This window comes from Pygoscelis adeliae, unplaced genomic scaffold, assembly GCF_000699105.1.
Source record: "Pygoscelis adeliae isolate BGI_AS28 unplaced genomic scaffold, ASM69910v1 Scaffold31, whole genome shotgun sequence".
Classification (NCBI taxonomy): domain Eukaryota; kingdom Metazoa; phylum Chordata; class Aves; order Sphenisciformes; family Spheniscidae; genus Pygoscelis; species Pygoscelis adeliae.
In genome coordinates, this window is record NW_008824233.1 from 11,695 (window position 1) to 35,839 (window position 24,145).

The following is a 24,145-nucleotide window of genomic DNA, read 5'->3' on the forward strand; positions in this document are numbered from 1 at the left end:
GGCATCTTGTGTTACAGGCTGAGCGTATGAAACACAGCAAGGCAGCTGCAGCAATGCGCCAACTACCGAAAACATTTCTAAATACGGACCTACAAATACGAGGTATGTGCGAAATCTATCAGCAAAGTCCAGCATAAACGGTGTACAATGGGGTCCTCGGGAAAGGCAGTTAAGAACTAACCAAAAGACAAAGCGCGAGAGCAAACACTAGTATTTTCAAACTGCAAATTCGGCTCGTAAGAAACTGCATCCGTGTCTCTGACTTCTTAATTCAAATGGCCGCTACACATTTTCCAATGCAAAAATCACGGTTAATTGGGAAATTAAAACACAAGCACAATGTCAGCAGAAATCACAAATTTATTAATCCTTAAATATATCAATCATTTACCATTATGGCAAGAAATATGTACACTGTGTCCCATGGTAAACTGCAGTGTTCCGAAATGACAGGAGAGAAGTGTGTAATTCAGTTGTGGTGGAGAGAACAAATCACAATTTCCTCACGTCTTGGTATGGAAGACAAACTTGGTCTACAGTAATACGTCAACACCACATGCTATGTTAGAAGTATAAAAAAAAAAAAACCACCCTACACCTAATTTGTTAATTTTAAATACAGTTATGCCACTTATAGCCGCTTCACAAAAAAAAGTAAAGAAATTAATGAGAAAAAAAACCCGAGGCCATTACTTTTTTCACAGATCCCATCGGCAGGTTAATATGGCTCAACACATTTATTGTAGATGCTTATTTTAAATATATATTGTTTAAAATCATGTAGTAATTATCAGAGAAGCTTAAATCCATCTACCATACATCCACTAGTAACAACATCAAAATGTTTAAGAACTGCTTTTGATTAGTAATCAACACAGAAACGTGAAATGATACAAATTAGGAAGCTTTCCCGTTTTAAAAACTTCAGGCTGCCGAGTTGTAAATTCTCAACTGCTAAAAAGGACACCGAGATATCATGCACTATACAGCGCTGCAGAAAACGGTTAGCCCTGCTGGTAACAGAACAACTAACACGTGAAAAAGAAGAAATAACCGATCCCTGTATTTTTCTCTTAAAAATGGAAGGGAACAAACCTAAACGCTTGCAAGGATGTATTTCCACAGCAACCTAAGGGAAGCAAAAATAGTCCCTGTCACAAAGGTCGTGTTCCGAACTGACACCGAGAGCGTTCCCCGCGCAGCGTGCAGGCGTTCAGCAGCAACGGACCGGGGGCCGAAACAAGTTGGTGACGCTGCAGAGACTGTTGTGCTTGATACTGTACGCTGCGTGAGGATTTTAAGAAACCCAAGAGCAGGTTGAGGGGGCAGAAGGGGGGAGAAACAAATCTGTGGTAAAGTGTTAAGAGTCTTACTAGAAAACTGGTGTATCCATAACACGTTTCCAGAGGAGCGACAGCAGCAGCGTAAAGGAAGTAAACTCTTCATACTAAGCTTTTAAGGCCTAATATTTCTCGAGTGTATTAACCACAGAAGTGGTCTATAGCTTAACCAAAATTTTATATTTTTTAAAGCCTCCTTAAAAAATTTACAGTACCCCCTAAAAGCGATAAAAATCTATCTTTCTCTATTCTTCCATTTTAATCCTCAAAAACTGCCCCTCAGCGACCACCCAGTTCCTTACAATTTTTAATTTTGCTTAATGCTCCAATAGAAATTTTCAATTAGCATGGTAAGAAAGCAAAGGTAAAGACTCAAAAGAAAAAAAAGAAGCTGCTGGCTCACCGGAACGTTGACAGTTAATTCTGAAGTGACCAAGCCAGCAAATGATGAGCTTTTTCCAGTTTACATAGACTAAGAAGGCTTCAGCTGGTACAAAGCCAAGACAGTATCACTTCCACATTTATCGGTGATTTCGTCCATCTACATGCTGTAATAAAAATCTGTTTTACAGTAACGGAGCTGCTAGCAGAAATCCTAACCGTTCCTACCAGAACCAAAGCAAAATCCTGGGACTCGGGGGGAAAAGGAGGAGTCAAAAAACAGTTCTTAAAAAAAGAGGGTAAAACGTACTTTTTCTTTTTTTTTTTTTTTAATAAACAGGATAGTTTTTAAAGTTGTCTGTCAAAACTTGGCATAAATGGACAAAGTGACAAATGTATTCTGTATCTACATAAATTTCTTTTTTTGTCTTTTATGCCTTGTTATTCTCTATTTGCATGGAACATCACCTTCATTGAAATGTTAGCAGTGTACAGATGGAATATACAGCCACACGGTGCATCACAAATGTGTTACATGAAGAACCTTCACAACTTCATGCACTCAGAAACATGCATGAAGAGGACGGGATGGCCAAGATGGTAATCAACCAGCTGCGTTGGGTACAGAAAATGCAAGAGCGGCACCGCTGATATTTTTAGCTAGGAGGAAGGAGAAAAAAAAAAACACAAACAGATTGCCATTACTGAAGTAACATCACCACCAGATAATGATACATGCTTAAGTGTTAGCTAATACTATTAAAAAAACCCCTCAAGATCATTTAACACAATACTGTGAAGAAAACCAAGGGGAAAAAAAAACCCCAAACACTCAGGCAAAGCATTCTTTTATTTTTCAAACCACTTTACAGACATTTTCCATCTCTACAACATGCCAGAGAGGCTGTTAAAATAAAAAAGGAAACTGAGGCAGGAAGCCAAAGTGCCTTAACCCATTTCTTAAAGGAGGGAGGGCAGAATTCGCTGTGAATCTCTGAGTTTAACTTACTTCCTCAGCACGTACGTTACAGACGCTGCCACGGACTGAGATTCTCATACAAAAATTGAACCAAGTAACAAGGAAGAATCAGATGTCATTTACATGCAAGACATGCTAGAGCCGAATGCAAAGAGAAAACGAAAGGAAAGGAACGTGTAAGCAAGTCGTTAACTAACTCAGCTTATAATATCATTTGTATTACCGTAGCATCTAGGGGCCGAAGTCATGATTGGGATCCCGCTGTGCTAGGCACTGTACAAACACAGAACAAACGCTTTACTTAAGTCTTCCTGCTGTTTGGCAGTCAACTTACGAAAGCATTAAGAAGGTGTAAGGTGTGATAAAAGTCAGGGGATATAAGCCTGGGAGCCTCAGGTCTGAATTTAGGTTTGGGAGTCACTTTTAGGTCCGATAGCCCTTTGGCTGCCCGTATCATGCAGGTCCGCTCTCTGTGTAGACGCAGACACGGTTCTGCAGAAACACATGAGCTCAAGTTCTTAAGAACGTGGAACGCAGAGAGTAATTTCCTACCATCAGTCGTACCACTCAGAGAGAAACAATGGACGAGACAGAAAGCAAAGTTTGTCTCGTCTGACTCGCAGCAAAAACTGCAAATAGAATTTATTTATAAACTGAATAGACATTTGCGCTCATATTCTTTTCCAAATAAATTACCTGCCATAAGGAAACCTTTCCATATACCGATAGCTACCAAGGAGCTCAGTTCTGTCCTTAGATTTATGCGCACTCCTTACTGTAGTCCTGAAGACAAATAAGCTACTGTGCTCGCAGCAACTGATTTGACATGATCTAGGATACTACGTTTGCAAAACAGATGAGAGGTATAATTGCTTTCACAAGTTTACTGGATTTGAAATTATTCTTCAGACATTACGTGTAAGATACTTTTTTATTATGGAAGTGCCATTATTAACTACGGTGTATTGGTAATAAATAAATAGCTGTAGACTGTATAAATTTCAAATACGAGAAAAGAAAGGAAGGATAATCTAGAACAATATTTTAATTAAATTTCTTCTGTAGTTTTCCAAAATGGAGTTATTGGTACACTGCTGCTCTGACTGGGAAAACTACAGGTGAACTTCAAGGCAGTCTAAAAGATGGTCAGGCTGGGTTACAGAAGGCGAGTTCTGGCATGGCGCTACATGGGAATCTACCGGTTAAACGTGAGGAGATGGGGATTAAAGAAAGAATATGCAAAATAACTAAAAGAAAAACGACAACGCTTGGGCTGAAAGGGGAACTATCAGCCTAGAGGAGACCCACTAGCCTTTGCCAATGATCTGAGCACAAGCGGTAGGACTGATCGCTTGTAGTATACTTACACTTAGGTGGAAGGCACTATAAACACAAAGGGAAGCCGGAGCGTTGTGCAAGAACCACCAAATAACCTTGAGGGCTGGGCAATCCAGAAATGTTACACGTAATAATAGGAAGTACAAAGCTGCACGCTCAGCACAAGCTTCTGTACGCTCATTGGTTGGAAATGAGAGTTGAGGATAAATACGTGGCTGTCTTGGATGATCTGCTGATGTGATCTAGCTGACAAAAGTGCAAAAATCATGCCAGAACATAGCAGGTGTGGCATTCTCCACAGGGAAGAGACAGACGTTGTGAAGTTAAATAAAGCCCTGACCACAACTGCACGCAGTATTTCAGAAGAGCCCAAGCTAATGAAAAGACAAACCTCAAACCAAAAAAGACAGTGAAGAGCTATTAAGGTAGCCAGGAAAATGGAGATCCTATCCGAAAAAGCCAACCAAGTCAGCACTGTTAATTTACCCTACAAAAACAGAAGGTGGGAAGTGATCTAATCGGCCTTCACATAAAACAGCTCACGTCTGCATACCTATCCCCAGCATAGGGGAACAACGATGAAGTAAGAATAATCACAGGTACATTGAATACGACTAAAATTTGGACTGGAAAGCAAGGTTTCTAACCATCAGACCAATGATATTTTAGAACAGTGATATGAGCAAGTCCAAAAAGCCCCTCTGAATTCAAGATGAGGGTTGGGTTAGGTAAGGGATTTATGTGATACTGTTGCCAGCGCAACACAGGGGCTACCTATATCTAGGGCTATGTTGCAATCTCGGAGCATCTTTCCTTGGCCATGCTCTAAGGCTTTGAGCCGCTACCCCTCCTCTGTGACCTTTTCAGCTTGGATACCCTCCCGCAATCCTGAAGTCCCCTCTGTCTGACCCCACAGGCTCAGAACACCCACTGACACAGACACAACCCGGCAGTCTCAAAAACATGACCTCTCAAGCTTCTTCTCCTTCCATCCTTAGCAGTCCCGGTAATCCTTATCTTTATTAGAGAGCACGAGCAGCCGTAAAGAACTGACGTTACCCAAGTCCTAAATATCGGCGCTGCTTCTGTGGGGCAGATCTCAGGTCTGCACGTACGACTGCATTCCCTTGAGAGGTCCACTCTGAAGGGCCAGGAGCTGCTCTGTGGCAGCTGGTTTGTGTTCCAGAGAAACTACCTCTGGCCAGCGTTCGTAGGAGCAGTACGTGCCACAGCACACGGCAGCCCATCACACGTATACACGTTCCGTCAACGAAGTATTGAGGCTCCTCTTACAACACTGTACCTCCAAAAGAAGAAGCTGCAGAAGCTACTCGGTATCTCTCTAATAAAGTATTACGGAAAGAATTATTACAGGAATTATTGGGCAAATCCTATGATCTTCCATGAAAATAGTAATAAGATGGCTATTTCGTTGTCTTCTGGTTTTGGTGTATAAGTGTCATGAATTACCTTTTGTCTTCACGATTGTTTCCTATAAATATGGTTAAGTTATAAAAAAACCTGACACACCCTTCCTCCCCAACCCCTCTCAAAAAACAGAGGGGAAAAAAAAAACCCAAAGGAAAAGATTAAATATTTTTCTAGTCCAATTCATGTCATTCTGCTATAAACGCTTACTGCCCAGGGTGCACCGGGATAGGTGAACCTGTGTCACTTATGCTTTCTGGCTCTACACATACCCAGGTCAGATCCCTTGACAAAACACTCCTTTATGAAAACATCAAAAATCTACATAACACTGCGTTTCAAGAAAAGGTAACTACTCTTTCGATATTATCTGTTTAAACACTGGCAGTGCAGCTGGAATGTGAAAAACAAAGGACGACATGGCTCCTGCTCCCACTGGTTTCACGTTTTTAAATAAAACACGATAGTTGTCACTAGGTAATCGAATTACTTTCTTCCTAAATAAAAAAAAAGATAAAAAATTCATCCCCACTGAAGTTTAACACTTCTTTCTATCATGTTCCTTACTTTATCGAGCATTATTTCATATGGGAGAACAGTGTTGCAAGGAGTAGAATACGGGACACGACGAAGTCTGAAGGATGAAATCTAAGCTCTTACCACCCACGCCAGGAAATCCCGCCGCTACCCGCATTAAGACACCTCACACAAATGTAATTATATCCTACCCAGAGGGCTTGCGCCGGAGCAAACCAAGGCCCATACCAGTGCTGCCCAATTTGGAAACAGCCTAACCTAAGCCAGAAGTCAGCGAGGGTGGGCTCTGAGGGACGCAGCGGCATTAGCGAAGGCTGCAGGCAGAAGAAAAGCGAAGGACTTGGGCAGAACCTCTTGGGGAAGCCGTTGACTCTTTTTATCTTGTTACCGCAACTACGAGCGTGCTGGAATTTACCCCGCTGACAATCTGGCTCAAGGAGTTCAGGTTCGCGCGCGGCGAGTCATGGCATGACCCCGGGGGTAGGAGAGGGCATGCGGAGATGCCCCAGTGAACGAAAGAGAAAAACGATGACGGGAGAGATCTGAGGCTTGCCCACGCAGAGGTCGTAACTATCAGACAGCGACTACTCGGCAGGTAAGCCAAGAGAGCGCGGGAAAAGAGATAAGAATGTGATAGGTACTTGTATGACTTAATTTACAAAGTAAATACGTAAACTGGCTCAAAATCAACTGGCAGGGAACATAACTAGGCCTGAGTAAGTAGAGGTGGCTGGAAATCACAAGAAATATTACTCGAACTTCAGTTTTTCAGAACAGTGATACTTTTTTCCTTGAAACTTTCCGGTCAGCTCTAACAGCTCCATGCATCCTATTGCTTTTTGATTTTTTTCAGGTTTTCCTGAAATTCTATTTCAGGTTGTCCAATCCTATTTTGTGTGACTTGTATCAAGCCTTATCTACATTAAAACATTTTTCTGCTCTTCAAGCTGTCAGTTCAGGGACCGAGTTGGATTAGCGGGCATCACAGTTGAAAACGACAACAAAAAAAGCATTATTTTAAAAATATTTGCACCAATACTATACGCACACTACTGAATATAATACACACCGCATAAACGACCACAAGAAATGACACTATCAAGAGGACGGTTTCGTCGTTTTTAAGGCCAAAAGCAGCTATTAGACTATCTGGTCTGACCTACAGAGTTTAAGCTTGTGGTCTGAATGGTTTCTTACTTGATAGGTACTGTTGGTGACCCCGAACGGTGAAAGTGAACATTCTGCCACTTCCCATCACGACGGTGCCAGACCCGCGTTTCCTCTGACTGCATCGTCTTTGGCATCCCGCTTCCATCCATGTACTGTGTGAGCCGTATATATGCAATGCAAGCAGCATCGTCACCCACGAGGTGGACGTGAGGATTGAGGATAATGGTGTGGATTGGTTTATTACTTTTGGATAAAGCTAGGAAACAAACACACACACAGAGGATAAATTAATTTTTCTCCATGTAAGCCAAAATAACTCATCTCAGCCCACGTTACAGAACAAGAATCTCAAGCTTAGCAGATACAAAGTAATAATTATTGTTTACTGATTATCAGGACTGACACCTAGCTCAAGTACATTGTAGAAATGAGCACAGTCACAGCATAAAGTATGTTTTCCCCCTTCCTATAAGGAAGCCAATCAAATGTTTAATAGTACATATTATTTAATCCATGTACATACGTGGATTAAATAACGTGGGGCCCACCGTCTTGAGTTTCCCAATTGAGTTTTCCCAATACTTCAGTTTCACTGCTGTGTCTAATGACTAATGACATTTGTACTCGATATTTTCAGTTAAAATAATTCCGTTTTTAACTCACTCTTGTGACATATTTTATTAAGTGCTGATATCTATGAAAACTAGAAAGCAGCTGCAATGAAAGGAAACATTTTAAGGAAAAATATGGAAAATGCTGTTTTGGAGATGGAAGAGAATTTAGGAACACGATAATCCCATTTGATGCTCAGACATTTCTCAGAAATTATTGGATAAGCCGCTATCTTCATTTACAATATTTTATTTCCTTTTGAGTCAAGTCTGCTCTAAAACGGTTACCTACATTACATGATCCTCCAAAACTTTATTAAATCCACTCTATGGGTAATGTTTCTTTCTTATAGCTGACATGGTTGTGTGTATATATATATATATTTTTAATATACATTGATGTTTTCATATATATACACACACCCACCCCTCCCAAATACAAAAAAGACAGCTGATCAGATCCTCAGCAGCACAGACTGAGTGACTACAGTGTCTTCCCCAATACATCACATACTCACTGGAAGCGCTGCCTGTTAGTTGCAACCACTGTAATCACACGATTTAGTGACCTTTCTTTTAAGTATACTCACAGCATGATTTTCACTTTTCCCCAATGGAGGGGGGGAAAAAAAAAAAAAAGTGTGAGAATTACTCATCTGTGGTTTTTTGTTTTTTCTTTTCTACATCTTGCCCTTCTCTTTCTAAACCCCTGAAACTTTCCTCCGCTATCCAAGGTGCCCTATGATGTGTGGATGAGCGCAGCAGAAACAGACAGAAAAACACATATAGCAGAACTCTGAAAAAAAAAAAAAAAAAACATCCCTTCCCCTGCCCAAATCAATTAACTCCCAAACCAAAATGCTAATTAGATCGGAGAAACGCAATCACAAGGAACAGACGAAGATTCACGGAGATGAAAAAGGAGTGTTTACCGTTTTCGAAGTAAAACCGGTGAAAGTCCATCCCTTCTACCAGATTCCCCAAAGCTTCAGGTTCAAAAGATGTAAGGCCCGGATCACAGATTTTTCTGCGGAAAAGAAGAAATTCTGTAATAAACACATGCAGTTACCTAACACAACTTTGGAGAGATTCTTTTTAAATGTTTCCTTTGTTCCCATCGGACACGTTACTTACCTGTGCCATCACACTGGAAAAGAACAGAACTTAAATGGGGACAAGTAATGGAGTTCTGGTTTCACCTAAATTAGTAGATTTGGCAGCTTACCTTAGGTGGACTAGATTTCATATAAATCATCTTTCGACAAAAAAAGAGACTGCCAAAGAAGGCCCCACAAGTCAATGGTATTACAAGTAGGAATTTTTACTTGTGACTCTGAAAGCTGCTTCTGTGCAATCCAAAGGATATCTTTTTAATGTCTCACATCATTATTTAAGCAAGATTTCATTATTTTTTTTTTAACTGACAAAATTTAGACAAGAATCCGGAATAAGTTTCCACTTGACATTTGTACAACAAAGGTTTTAACACGATCATACCAAACTAAAGTTTAGTGCCGGCAAGTCTTTGAACAGGGTGAGCAGTGTCACTGTTGAACTGTGAGGCTTGTGCTGCAACAGGAAGGAATCCACCCAGAGAAACACAGGAGACCAAAAGAAATGCCGAGAAGGGCTCTCCTCTACTTTTTAAAACTTTGTTTTGAGGTGGGAAGAGAAGAGCAGCAGCGATGGCATCGTGTCTTTGCAGAGAAAAGCTGAGAGAGAAATCGGTCCACCTTCCCCCAGCAAATTCCTGCACAGTGCTCAGGAGAGGCTGGTGGAACCTAAATTCCACGTGGTCTTTCACACTCCGAAGTACAAATGGGATTCTAGCTAATATCAATCTCTACGTACAATAAAAATTTTCTGCTAAAAGAGGCTTCTACTGTGTTTTCTGGATTCTAAATCACAAACATGACTTTGCTTTCGTACACCAAGATGGATCACTGCGTATTTTGCGTCAGGATTATGATCCTGTCTCGGCAGAGGAGCACACTGGATTTACACCAGCAGCTCCTCTGAGACTGGCAACCAGGCTCCTGTAAAGCCGGGGCAAAGCAGCAACGAAGACATCTTGTGTTTCTCGGGGGCATCCGAGAACGAACTTCAACAATGCATAAAATACAAACGCACAGGCCCATATATAAATAAGCGTATTTACATACACAGCGTCAAATCCATCAGCTCTCCTCACTCCCTCCTAAATGAGAAAACTTACGTGTAAGCTTCGAAGTCCCCGTTGTTGATAGCTTCAATCAACTGCTCGGTCACCTTGATAATCTCCTGCTTACGAGCTAGAGAGAGATACAAATACAACTCTTAAAATGGAAGGCGAAGTGGAAGGTGACAGCTGAAAGGCTGTCAGAAGAACAGCCGTAACAAAGGCATTCTGTCATTCCTCAGCTGGCGCAACAGCCATTTCTCTTCCTTTTCTATGACCAAAGGACATGATGTTACATTGCTGCTTTACACTGTTTTGGCTTCAGTGTACTCCTGTATTCACGAGGAAATTAAACACAGGTCAAGATCAATCCACTTTCCTATCGTGCTTCTAACCGTCTTTCCTTCGCTGAAGGATCTGCTGCCTAAAAAGCAAAACCAAACCAAACCCAAACCCCAACTCTTAACTTCAAATTAAAGGAAACTGATTCTTGTTTTACAAGCAACGCTCTGACGTTTCATATACACATGGGGCCTTTACCTTTTAAGTGTCTAATGCTGATTTTCAGGAATCTGCGTAACACCCGGTGTTCGCTTTGGCCAAATGTGTACATTTAAGTAAAGAGGAATTTAGGCCCTAAGCCTATAATCAAGATCGTCTGGTGCAAAGCCAATGGATTACAGATACCGCATACGCATCCACGCAGGTCTAATTACAACACGGTGTCTTTCGGCTCTGACTTCTGTGACTGTGCCTATCTTTTGCTTGTAAAATGCGTACCGCCTCTGTATTACAATAAACCCCACTTAGAGCATTCGGCGATATTACGGTACATCTACTAACTAATAATAATAAATGCTAAATAGCAACAGAAGAATACTACATTAAAAACAACAAGCAGGATGCGTATTTCTAGTAAGAATATTTGAACTCAAGCGGTGTTTGCCTCAAAGGCAAAAGTATGTGAAATAGTTTCTCCTCTACCGATCAGCCAAGAAATAAGCCCGCAGTTCAGTATTTGTTGATGTTGACAGGAGTTACACTAAAACAGTGCGGAGTAAACAAATTCCCGCACAGTGGTATGGTTATTACTAACACCAGTTACTCTAGGAGGGCAAAGTTTAAGAGACTTTATCGAGATGGAAAATCTGACTTTGAAAACTGACTTGTACTTTTGAAAACTTGTTTTTTGAGGAACAGAGGTTTATCGTTTTGCCCTGTATATTCATCATTTGGTAAAGTTCAACCTCATAGCGATGAAGTTCAACCAGAGAGGCACTGCTCTCAAAGACAGATTTTTGTGAGTTTAATGCTAAACGGATAAGTGAGACAGATTTTACCGGTACACTTGCAAGGATTTAACTTACATTCAACTCCTTATTAAACCTCAGGAAATCGATTTGGAAGACCAAGCTTGAAATAAAAAGAAATGCAAGCCACCAGGCTGCAGCAGCTCTCTTTGCAAGCAATAGTTGTAATTCTCCCGCACACTCCTACACGTGAACTAGACTATTAACGCACACGCAAATACGCTTGGAATGTTAAAACCGACGTACTGAGAGAGCTCACATTCTTCTTCAAAAAGAAAACGCTGGGGAGCATAGGCAGAATGCAAGTCTCCAATGCTGTGCTGCAAGAACTGGCATCGTGGTGTTAAAGAACCTTTTCATTTATGCTCCACCATCTCTTTTAGTAAGTGCAAACCCAATATATTCAGATAAAAAGCACCAAAAAGAAACCAGCACGGAAAGAAGCGATGGAGAAAAAAGTGGGTATAACGGTCTAGCAAGGCTTTTTGTGAGTAGTTCTTGACTACTAGATAGCATGGTGGGTAAGAATATGTCAAGTATGAATTGCCTTATTTTTCACGAAGACTGTGGAAAGAACAAAGAATTGCAATGAAGAGATGTTCTGACTGCAGATCAGCAATGGCTCCATTGTCATGCGTTTAAACAACACAGACCAAACTGTGGACACTGTATGGCATTGTCCGAACAAGCCAAGTGGTAGGATGGTTGAGTAAGAAATAATGGTGCAGTGTTAGAAAAGGCTGGCAAAAAGAAACCCAGAATATGCAGGCTTCATGCGGTGAGGAAATCACAAGTTTTGCACGCTACATCTCCTATACATATAACTAAACTAAAGGATTTGGTTAAATAACCTGGTAACACATTCCAATCGGAGACTAGGAAATCACAGACTATTAAATCAGGCAGTGGAAAGCGAGGTAGAAATCTCCGATGAGCTGCTACATAATCATGAGATCATGTTATTGGATAACTGTTAACGTAAGCAATGAAAACGTCTACAAAGGTACTGTAGTTTCCACAGGCAAGAGACATAAAACCACAAGGACACGTAATTTTACTTTCCCTTGGCTAGAGACAATCGGCAATATTCCCTTTTTCACTAACATCAGTCCTTTCTTTTCAAAGTTTTACCATGAGAAGCCCACAGTTAACTCACACGTTATACATACTCCGACAGGGAACAGCGAACAGCAGTGAATACCTGAATATATTCTGTCACACGACATTCTGTGATCCGAGCCCAGAGGCTTATTAAGGTGTTTCGTGTTGTTTTACATGAATGGTGTGCAACAGCTCAATTTAGTTGGATGGTAACCTGACTTGCCGGCATCTGTTGGTGCCTTCCAATTAAAGTTAAAGGGATGTGAATGACAGAAGTTTCTCTCCGTGAATCTTGTGAGATTTTGAGACTTGATTTCAATCTGAATGAGACTGGAAATTTTTGCTTACATACATTTAAAAAAATTGTTGCGGGTCAATCAGAATGTCACACTTCAATCATACCTTTGATGTTGGACTACATTATGAGATCTAACTCAACATCAACCCCCAAAGGGAGAACCTGAACCGTATTGCCAAATTGCTCTTTTTCCTGTTTTTTCTTCCAAAATGAATTTGCAGTGGAACACACGTGTTCATGAAGCTTTCTGACAGGAGCCACCTAATATTACAGAATATGGTTCCAGCAAAGTTTCTCTGGGCAGTGCTAACGTCTAGTAAAGCCGTGTCTGCTGACCTGTCCATGGAATATAAAGCACATCCATCAGGAAGCTCTACTGGCCAGCAAAGTAAGTAAAGGAGGTTAAGGCAGTATCACCAGCTCAAATCAATCACCGTCCAACTCCAGCATTAGCATCAGTTCTTCTAGTACTTGTGGAAAGACTTTGCAGCTCATGATGCGGACCGTCAGGAACAGAAAGACGTTGCTAAATCTTCTGCCTTCCAACTCATTTCTCAATTTTTCTACAAAATTACAAGCACCACGTGAAACTGTGCAACTACGCTACTCTTCCCCTTCACTAACAGACAAATAATTACCCACATACTAGAAAATGAGCTTTCTTCCTACTTAGTGATCTGATATGCAACCACATTGGCAGAAAGTGACTAAGAGCCCAAGACGGAGGTGGAGCGTAATTTAGAAGCTGGAGTTCCAGAAATGGTTTATCCCGTGTGCAAAACCCCACCTTGTTCTCAGCCCTGACCCATTTGAGAGAACATTACAAGAAAAAGATGGTCAAGAACAAAGCAATATGAAATATTCAATAGCATCAGATAACGAAGAATAATTAAAAATCTCAGTAGCCGCTGCGGTTTTACGCAAACCTCCTACTGATAATTGGTTTTGGGGATCTTTCTTATCTTAGCATTTTAGACTTTCTGTGGAGGTTTGCGTGTGGGTGCAGGGAGACGGAGTACAAATACAGACCAAAGGTATTTCAGCCTACGAACGGATTGTCTAGGAAGCAGAGGTTTAGCCTGGGAGGAAGGAAGAGAAAGGAGACAGGGAAGAACTGGAATAACAACAAGCAGAAAACTGGAAGGAGACTGGAAGGCAGCGAGAAGGAAAATGCAGCCAGGACTTGGTGGCCATGTGAATGAAGTCAAATACTGGCGCTTTCCCTTAGCACAAAGGAAGAAATAGGGAGGGCACTGAAGATGAACGAGGGTGAGATGGATATTGGTAGGAAGAAGGTCCTGCTATTGCAGACAACGCCTGACCGAAATAATTGGCACTTACTAAAGCGGTAAGAAAATTGCCAGATTTTCATTAACATACGCACATTACAAACTACACAAGGACAACAAGCGAACACACGAGGCATTAGGGAAGAGGCATCTGGCCAGTGCCCATCTGCCAGATAACTGTCACTTGCAATCACCATTTTAATTTGACTCTTGGTTTGGTTTTTTTTTGATCCAGTAGTAAATTTTGTACAAAGTTTAAACAAAGTACAAACTTTGCTTGTATTGAATTCTCAGAGAATTATGCTGTTTGACGTACAGCGGCAATTTTATGCTATTGTACTTTTTATTTGATGTGCAGTAAGAACTTCCTAAATAACGTACTTCAGCTTTGGTTAAAGCCAGCCAGAGATCCGTCTGCTCTCTCACAGCGCGATGAGATGGTCGGACTGCACCAAGCCGCGCGGTATCTTTGGCATTATGAGCTACGTGCACTACGGCTGTCTTATTCTCTCCGTTTAAAATATCACTACGAGTTCAGAGCGCAAGGACTATATTTAGTCTTATGGCATGTAAGAGTTTGTCCGCTAAATGACAAAAATACTCTAAGATACCGCAGAAAAACTCAAAAATTATAATGGGATTCTGATAGAACCGGTTCAGCTACTTTTTCTAATGGGTGTGGTAAGAGCCAGTTGAAAAATTAAAGCCTAACCCATCTATACGGTCGTAGAATATGGCAATGGCTTTCCATGGCATGAAATTACATCATCTCTGTAAGCAAAGGATTACTTAGCAAAAATACATTTGGTGTTTTCAAAACAGCTGAGGTGTGAGGGAAGAACATTGTTAAAAGAAGTCAAAGGTGCCGAGCCATTTTCTTCAAAAACTAATAATGAAAAAGACTGCAGATAGCGTAGCAGAAAGCTACTGTAAAATGGCAAACTTCTATGGAAAAGATGGTAGCATTTACATTCTCTGCTCAGAACACAGATGAAATAAATCCATTAAAGAAAAGACCATGGACCTGCTCTCTAAATATAACCTTTACCCCGTAGGGACAGTGAGCTAAGGTAATAAGATATTATCAGTTCAAAAAAATACGACCCTTGCTTTGGCAAGTGACTAGGTGTATGACTAATACAAAGGCAGTTCAAGCAAAAATATTATGAAGAGGAGCTATAAAAAGACCAAATAAGAAGAAAAGAACAAAACAGAACATTTTCTAACACTGGCTAATCTTATTTCTGCAGCACTGCTGTAGTACACATGTTAACTTTGAATGTTACTAACTTCTAGCTCTATTTCACCACCTTTTTTCCCCACTAAGCTACAGGGTGGGGATAATCTTTCCTAATCAAAGAACACCATTAACACTAATATGTAAAGAACACAAAATAAGACCACCATTTACCCAAAAAGCATCTAACACTATAAATGCCTTAAACCTACAAGGTGCAGTCTCACAGCTAGTGAAATCAAGTATCACAGGGGAAAAAAAAAAGTACAAAACAACAGCAAAAACTGTTTTTCTAGGGGGGAACTACGGGGCTTTTCTTCCCTTCCTGTAGCCCCAAGCAGCATTTGTAAACTCAATCTACAAGAATCACACAGAAATGATGGATATTTTGGTATTTTAATTGCAGAAAGAAGGTGCAGACTAAAAATGAGCTGTAGAAATGCGAAAATGAAGTCTTCAGAAATACACGTACCAGAAACTTCGTGTTTTGTGACACACAAAAAAGAATCCTCGATAACTGATTGACCACCATATTACCCATTAATTTTTTCAAAACTGACACCGGTATTTTTGTTCTGAAACTAATAATTTAAAACACCTTATGCTTCATTCAGATATTGGAGGATCTTTCTACTGTTATCAATACATTATGTAATTACTATACTGGAATGGTTATTAATTACCCCCACCGATCCTACAGATGTAGGAATAGACTTTTTTCTTGTTCTTTGACATAATTCTTTTATCGCAAAATAACCCTGGGAACAGCCATCATACTAGCGAAGTATAAAACCAGTATTTTTGGTCTTTCAGACGACAGCTTACCAAATAAGCGCAGGGCAGACAGTACTTGCAACGGGGCCTGTGAAATCCATAGCAGAGACCAATCACCTTCACCTTCCCAATAACACCCAAATCGGGGAACCGCATACCCCTTACTGCTGTTCGCTTTGAAACAGATAGCGATGAAATCCCTGCTAAGCAGTAAAGCGTCTTTCCAGAAGAAGGAGGTAGCCTGTTTACAGATCAGCACATGAACTCGAAGATGATGAAAATGATTCTGCTTCTTACTTGCTCACATGTTGTTTCTCAAGGAAATAACCCTTAGAACTTTGTAACTCGGTACTCTTAACTACGTATCTTGGTACACATCAGACTGGATTAATCTCACAACGTTTTGGACACGTGTAAGGACAGACAAGCGAGTTTGTTCTCTCAACTCCCCTCCCTTACAGTCACTGGAGAGAAACAAGCACTTTCAGAGCACGATTCATCATATCCTAAAATAGATATTTAAGACAAGGGTGACTCATCTGACCTATTTGCGTTGACTAAAGGGAGTCTAGACAACTAGCTCAAATATAGGTGTCTACATTGTGGAGGATGTCTAAATCTGGGGAGACAAATCCTACCCGTTGTGCTATCATCTTAAAACAGTACCGTCCCTATCAAGGTGACATTGGTCTGCTAAAATTGAACGGCACAGTATGGGGGAACCTAGCTTCATTTCTAATCTCAGCATCGTCCCAGCAAATAGCAATCAGATGGAAAGCATACGGCCACTGATGTTATTTCTATACCCTGAAACTAACCAAAGTTTGAAAAGAAAGAGGAAGAGACTAGAAATTGTATCCTGTCTTGTATGATGAACTCTGGCTATGTGGCTGTACCAGACGTCATTCAAACTTTACAGCACGGACTGCTGCCCCAGAAGCAGACGAATGCAGCAAATGGCACAAAATGTTTTCAAAACCATTCTCTTCACACCAGTATTTGAAAATTCTCTGCTGGTAATTTCTCTTACAATTTATTCCACAAATATTCCAAGAAAGTAATTTCTGTGAAGAAAATAAAAGCAGGTGCTGCATGAATAAATGACTGACTGAATCTTAGATCTCCATAAAATTGCCTAGACCCTCAGATGACAAGGCATGCTCCAGGGGACTTCTCATTCAAGAAGCTTACCAAAATCTAGCACACGCAAGATCAGAGCTTATCTCTCACCCCACCGCTTAACCTTCAACTTTGATATGAACTAAGACATGAGAGTTGTCATCTTACGTGTAACACCTCTTCCCTAGCGCCTGCCGATTCCAAAGATTCACTCTGATTCGTCAAATTATGATAAGGGTGGACTGTTTGCAGCATTTTTTTCTGGCTATCGACTGCCTTTCACCTTTCCGAAAACCTGTAAGCCTACTACTTCCCCAATGAAAAAAAATCAGTTCATGAGGTATGCAGGCAAGTATCTGAAAGATTTTCCCAGCATTTTTCCACCCTATACTGGTAAAAAAGATCAAACAAAATGAATGCATCTCCTATTTAAACCCTTATCATAATGTGATGTTAAGCAAGTCGTCATATGCCCTACATAGTTTCTTTTGATTTATATGAAAGTCATTATTTCTAAAGATGCTCTCTCCTTGGAGCTACCATACAATGATACTAATATTTATACTGTGCAGCAAATGTTTATTTTTTAACGACACATCACCTACAGTCTCAGAACAAAGCTGTACCGTGGTCACTGCACTTACAAGACACTGCACTACGGTTTCTCAACACGTTACATTAATCATGGAATCTGGCTGCTCTCTCAAGAAAGGATGTTTAAAGTCTTGATAACTGAGACATGAACGAGCTTCGCCGCTGTGCACGTTTTTATTTAAACTGTGCTCCTACCGAATCACTCTACCAATTCAGAGAAATCTTGTTCTTGTCCACTAGTGTTTTACAATGGGAAAATCACTAATAACCCTCAATTCTGTACCTCATTCCTTTTAAATAAGCTTTAAAAAGCAATGAGATGTATTGAGAGAATAATGATGATGATAATAATAAAAATAATAAAAATAATAATTAATAATAATAATGATGATAATAATCCCCAAACAATAATTCTAAGAAATGTGGCGTTTGCCTATTTTACTCATAGGAAAACTGCGTTACCTTTAAAAATATATTCCTCAATACCTCAAGCACCTCGGGCTGGAATGGAGATGTTTTATTCTCCAGGACTGACTTTAACTATATGATAACCCTGCCTCAACCTGTCTTTTCTCAACACGCCACATTTACATCATCTTTTTCCCATGTCTGTGACAGCAGTCTAAAACCTAACAAGTTTACCAGCTAAGAAATCAGTGTTTTTCTTGTTTATAATTATAACGTATACCAACAATTATAATAATTGCTACTTAATAACAAACAGAGCAAATTCAGTTCCATACTACACAGAGCTAACACTGTAGACTATCTGGGTTCCCACCTTCTTACCGCTGTGCTGTCATGAAATAGCTGTCAGGTTACGGGTATTCGTCCAGCTAATCTCCGGAGCCCTTTTCATTTCCCAGACACTTCTGACATAAAGAAACTGCACGTGCCTCCGACCACCACCTCCCATCCTAAACTTTGTAGTCTGACTGCACGGTGTAATTTTTGTCTTGTACATTCTCCAATTTGCTCTTCAAAAACACTGACTTGCATTCTCCTGTGACGTAACGTAAACATCATCATCACTTGAGCCTATAACGTTGTCTCCGGCAAGCCCAGCACCTCCCATGTAGTTTACCAAAAAAGTCTCAGCAGTATTAACTTTCACTGGTCTTTTTAACATTGCCCACCGCTAGTGAAAATTATTCATTACTATAGCTCTTTGTAGGAGTTACCTTTTCTCTGGTGCACGTAGGTCTGCCCGATGTACGCAACTCCCGTGGCCTCTTTATGGCAATATCGCAGAGACCTCTACAATCTGTATCAGCATTCTGAAACGGATCGTTAGAGCTATCCCAGCAAAACTCCGCTTCAAAACGACGTTAGCACAAACGCGTTTTCCATTAGCCACACCAGCGGTTTTTACCCTAATAGCCTATCGTGTTCCCAATGTCTTCTCCCAGCACTTAAGTTCTTTTTACTTGTCCTTGGATTAATCGAATCCTCGGCAGACAATAACTACTTTTGGTTTTCTGCATTTTCTCAGGCCACGGGACTGCTGATTCCTATTAAATGTACAGCTACAGAAAACACAGGATATCACGGCCATTTCTAAAGTCATATTACACCAGAATCGCACATTTTTAAAACTAAGTTGAGGACAGGTGAGGTTACGGGGACTTTACGGTTTCTTTGGTCACTAAACTTAGTTATTTAACAAAATTAAATATTCCCGTTATTGGGATGAAGTTATTTTAAAGCATCAGAATAAAAAAATAGAAGCAAGTCTGGTGCATATTCAGATACTGGGTTAACTTCTGCTGTTTGGCCTACTAGTTTTTTTGGCAAACTGTGAATTTCTAATCTGTAAATCCTTTAAACAAAACTGACTTGGTAGGCTAACTACCAGATGCAGTACCACCATCATGTCTCCGGCAAGGAGCTTTACCACAATACTTTCACCTAATACTTTTCCTGCCTCACAGCAGATGGTTGTTTAATTTGGTCGTTGTTGCATTCCCTAAACTGAGTTCTACCTGCACTTTTTTAATAGGATTTTTGAGAAGTTTATTTTGTGGAACAAAGTGGCAAAGAAGCGTGCTTGTTCCCCAAGTCACAGAACGAACAGAATAAATACGAGATTGTTCACTTTAAGAAAGTGTCACTGTACAGACACACCATGCCGCTTCTGCACCACACACTTTCAGGGAAACTAAAATAATCTACTTTTTTCAAGGATAGTGGTATTACCTGAGGTGCCTCTGTTCCTAAATTTGGTAACAAAATTAGCCATGACCATCTACGTTTAAACATTAACAGTGGTCTCAGCACTATTAACTACCCAATGAAGCAGGAAACGTGAGGCTGCGAGCATTCAAATCCGAAAACGTCGGGTACATAATAGATTTTCTGGGGACATATACTGCGGGTGGAATAAAAGCCATATGGCATGTGTTACTGATAGCTTTGAATGTTATACAGGTCCACGTCCTTCCTATAAACTCCTCTTTTCTTTAAGGTCTGTGCAGTTTGCGCTGTCGGTATTTGTAGTTCTGGTTTGATATATAGTCATCTATATGTTGGTATATAGTCATCTATATATTGATATATACTATCCTGCTCCTCCATCAGAATGAAGCTGATCTTTCAACATTACCCATCAACAGTCGTGACCGGAGACAGCCCGTCATCTCGGGGACCGATTCCCCTCTCACCTGCATTAGGTTCCACCTAGCAAGAATTCCACTCAAATTTAAAATAAGGTTCAGGCCAATTACACCCAGCCCGTCTTTCCAAGGGCCCATCTGCATCTCACCTTTACCCGTGCAAATGCCCATTCTTAGTACCACTGCAACTACCCTCACACACACAGGATGCACGATCGGAATCTGGCAAGCAGAGCCTGCGTTCCTAGGAAGTCGTTCCCCGTTTCAACTCACAAGGTTCCTCCATTCTAAAGAATTTCTGAGTTGATTTATACACAAGAAATGCATCTACCCAGGCCTTCTATGTTCTACCAGTATACAAGCTACCCACACAATGCTCTTTTCCTCTCATATTTAAACTCCTCAAACATAGTCTCCTCACCCTAAAGAGTTCCTTTACGGTTAATTGGCCACTAATCTTCACAGATCTCCTCCTAACTTTTCAGTTGTCATGAATCAATACTGCAACCTAAAGGCTGTCACAGCAGCTTTAAGGTTGGTTTATCAATGGTGATGCTAAAGAACGTAACTTGATGACACACATAAACTTAACAGGAACTTAATCTGGAGACCCTACCCAGGATCCAAGCCAGAGGTGAGGGTGGGATCTATCTCTAAGTTGAAAACTACTGCAAAGATTACCCCTGCAAGATACAACTTTCTGAAACACATACCTATCTATGCTGCTGTTACAGCTGATGATTGTAGTTTTACAATTAATAAAACCTGGCCAAGAAATAAATCTAATCTAAAAAAATATACTCCATACCTTTGTAAACCCTAAGAAAAGGTCATTCCTAGATCAGGCAGATCACAGTATTGACCTTTTTTGTGCTACTGGCAGATGGTGGGGAGGAAAGAGGAGGAGAGACAAAAGAGATCATCTGAACAGATGAGTCTCTCAACTTACACAGTAGAGAGAAAGGAGTGGAGTGGGAGAGCTCAGACTCAAGCGAATGACTCTCCGAGTTTGCATTTTTCGTGGACTTGCCCGCTGAATTGATGGAAAGAAACACAACATATGAACAAACAAAGATGAAGAGGTAGAGTGTGATCAGAATCCTCAGCAGGCACTGGCAGCAGGAGCGGCCGGTGGGGCACGGCAAGGGTGATGACCAGTGAGATGAAGAAGCAATGGAAGAGGAGGAGTGGTGGGTGGAACATAACCTCTCCACGTCACCCGCCTGTGTGAGAGCTGTATGAGGGTCAAGAAGATGTGAAGGAAGAAAAAGAGAAGGCCAAAAGAAAAATAACAATAATTTAATTACAAGCAACAAGGACTTACAATATCTTTGAGCACACAAACAATGTTAATGATGTACTTTTGGGGGGCAGTGTGGGTGCCAGAGAACAGTTGTAAAGGTCGTAGCCATAAATGGCTCTGTTCAGATGCCAGTGCAGATTTATCCCTCTATCCAGTACTGAGATATACAGGGTTTTGAAAGAGCTTTTAAAAAAAAATTCTTAGAAATTTGAAGGTTTTTCTTCAGGGAAGCATGTTCCAAACGGATTCGTTTAAATTGGTTTCTTTCTACTGTTAAATAAAATAAAAACAACAGGTATAAAAAGCAATAAATTAGCAAAATAGATGAAAATACATGCCTCCTGAGCGGTTAATGATTTGAAGCGATGTACCTTACGGATGTATTAAGTAGCACAGATTAGCCAGAATTTACCTAATCTGTAAGTGCCCTACAACTCAGCAATTTTTCCCATCGGGAATCATCATTCTTACTAGCGCTTTCATTAATTCATTTCGGGGAGCAAAAAAATACCGGGAGAAATCTAGATTTCCTGACCACGATAAATTTAACAACTCAGCCTTGTAAAAGTCTGTGCGCATTTGCTGGCAAACGTAACGATGGCATTCTACAGCATTATTGACAAAAACGTATCAATCTCCTATCAAAGAGACGCTGCCAAAGAGTTCCAGTCTCATTACTACAGGAAGGAGAAATCCCACAAGCAATCCCAGAAGGCGGCACTGCCTACGGTCCAGTTTTCAGTATGTTCTTTCTGTCCGCTCCTGTCCTTACATTTAGGAGGGATCACCGTCACGCAGGTAAACCCGTGATCAATGGTTAATGTCAGAAATTTATGTCAGCGAGGAACCTGAACTACAGCTTCGAGTAATTTCAGACTCAAATTCCAGAATTAGCTTATTCCTTGAATTCACTAAAGCTCGCTATTGTTTGCCAAGCACTGCTTCTAGTAAAAGAAATACGTTCCAGTCCTAAAAGATGTAAATGCATGCATAAGCAAGACAAAGTTACAGACACGAAGATTTTCAATAAATAACAAATGAAAAGTAAGCCAGGTTTTACTGTCTTCAAGTTAAAATACCTGCCTTCAAAAGTGAAAATAGGGCGAGATCCTGACATGAGAGGAGAATACTGCATGCATTCCCCGATAGATAGGAGGTAAGAATCTGTTCCTAAAGACACCTTTGTGATAGCTGTTTTACGACTTTTTTTTTTTTTTTTTAATTGCTACCTTTCTTAATGAATCGTAACATTTGTAATACTTCGTACAGACGTCCACAGGCACACACACTCCCACAGGGCACACAAACCCACAACTGTGCTGGAGATACATCCCACACAGACTCGCACGATCCACGCAACTCTAACGCAACTTTAAAGGGTCAAATCAATAAAAGTAAGAACACCACTCGATGCAGAGCTGAATGTTTTAAGTATGCGTGGGCTGGCAGTCGGGTACAAAGGAAGGAACCTTGTACCTGTCTATGCGATCTACGCATGGTGTTAGAGTAACAGGAGGAGGAATAAAGCGCGTAGATCGCACGCCTTTGCAAATGAGAAGGCTCATTCTTTGCGAGGTGTGGGTCATGCTGCAATACTATAAAACATATACTAATACTGCTTTTCAGTTACAGACTGGCATCCCCATTTCCCTTCTCCTTCGCAGGAAGGAGAGCGCCTCTTCCCATGTTGTACTCCACGCTGCGAAGAAAAGCAAAAAGATTTCTAAGGTCCTTTGTCACCTAAGGTGGGGAACATTCCTTCTAGATCTCAAATTTGGTGAGAAGCATCATCTTGAGCATATGCATAAGGACCCAGACAGTCAGTAATCGGAGAGAATTCTCTCTGCTACCTCTGAAATCCATTCATCCCTACCAGTATCTTATCTCCAGCTGCAGCCAGTAGCCGTTCCCGACCAGAGAACAGGTTTCTCACTGTCATCCTAGAAATTCTACATCCAGAAGTCAAGTTTGATGTAGGGGGAAAATATCTTTCCTAAGGGCCTTGCTAAAGCATGAAGCTGGAGCTCGTACTAGCTGTCAGGGTTGCAGGACTGCCTATTCCCTGAATCATTCTAGAAATTAGACCCTAGGGGTACTGTTAGCTTTAATGTATAATAAAACAATCCGAAAGGCAGCCTCCGGTGGAAAGACTGGAAGTGCGAGAGGAGTACGACAGGGAGATTATATTTGTTTTTTAAATAAACAGGAAATTAAATCCCTATACGCTGGAATAAAACGTGCACCTGGTGTCTGGTGAACAGGGCAGCGGCACCGCCGTGTGTCAGGCCACGGACCTGACGCTGAACAGCTGCATCGGTGTACGAGGTTATCGTGATCATCCCAGACGTCAGCAGCTCAAACTGTCATTCTCGGTGGGGAGAGAGCGTCCCACCTTCCCACCATAGAATCCTAGAATCATTAAGGTTGGAAGAGACCTCCAAGATCATCGAGTCCAACCGTCAACCCAACACCCCCATGCCCACTAAACCATGTCCCTCAGCGCCTCATCTACACGTCTTTTAAATACTTCCAGGGATGGTGACTCAACCACTCCCCTGGGCAGCCT

General features: G+C 41.0%; 1 protein-coding gene across 1 annotated transcript in view; it reads right to left on the minus strand.

The window, feature by feature from the left end:
- Positions 1-342: 342 nt before the first annotated feature.
- Positions 343-24,145, minus strand: part of CAMK2D (calcium/calmodulin-dependent protein kinase II delta) — a 187,149-nt gene continuing 163,346 nt past the window's right edge. The window contains exons 18-22 of the mRNA XM_009334939.1: positions 10,000-10,075; positions 8,717-8,811; positions 7,201-7,429; positions 2,924-2,973; positions 343-2,381 (exon numbers count right to left, since the gene is read on the minus strand). Of these exons, the coding sequence (XP_009333214.1) occupies positions 2,967-2,973; positions 7,201-7,429; positions 8,717-8,811; positions 10,000-10,075 (407 nt within the window). The 3' untranslated portion in view covers positions 343-2,381; positions 2,924-2,966. The remainder of the gene's footprint in view (positions 2,382-2,923; positions 2,974-7,200; positions 7,430-8,716; positions 8,812-9,999; positions 10,076-24,145) is intronic.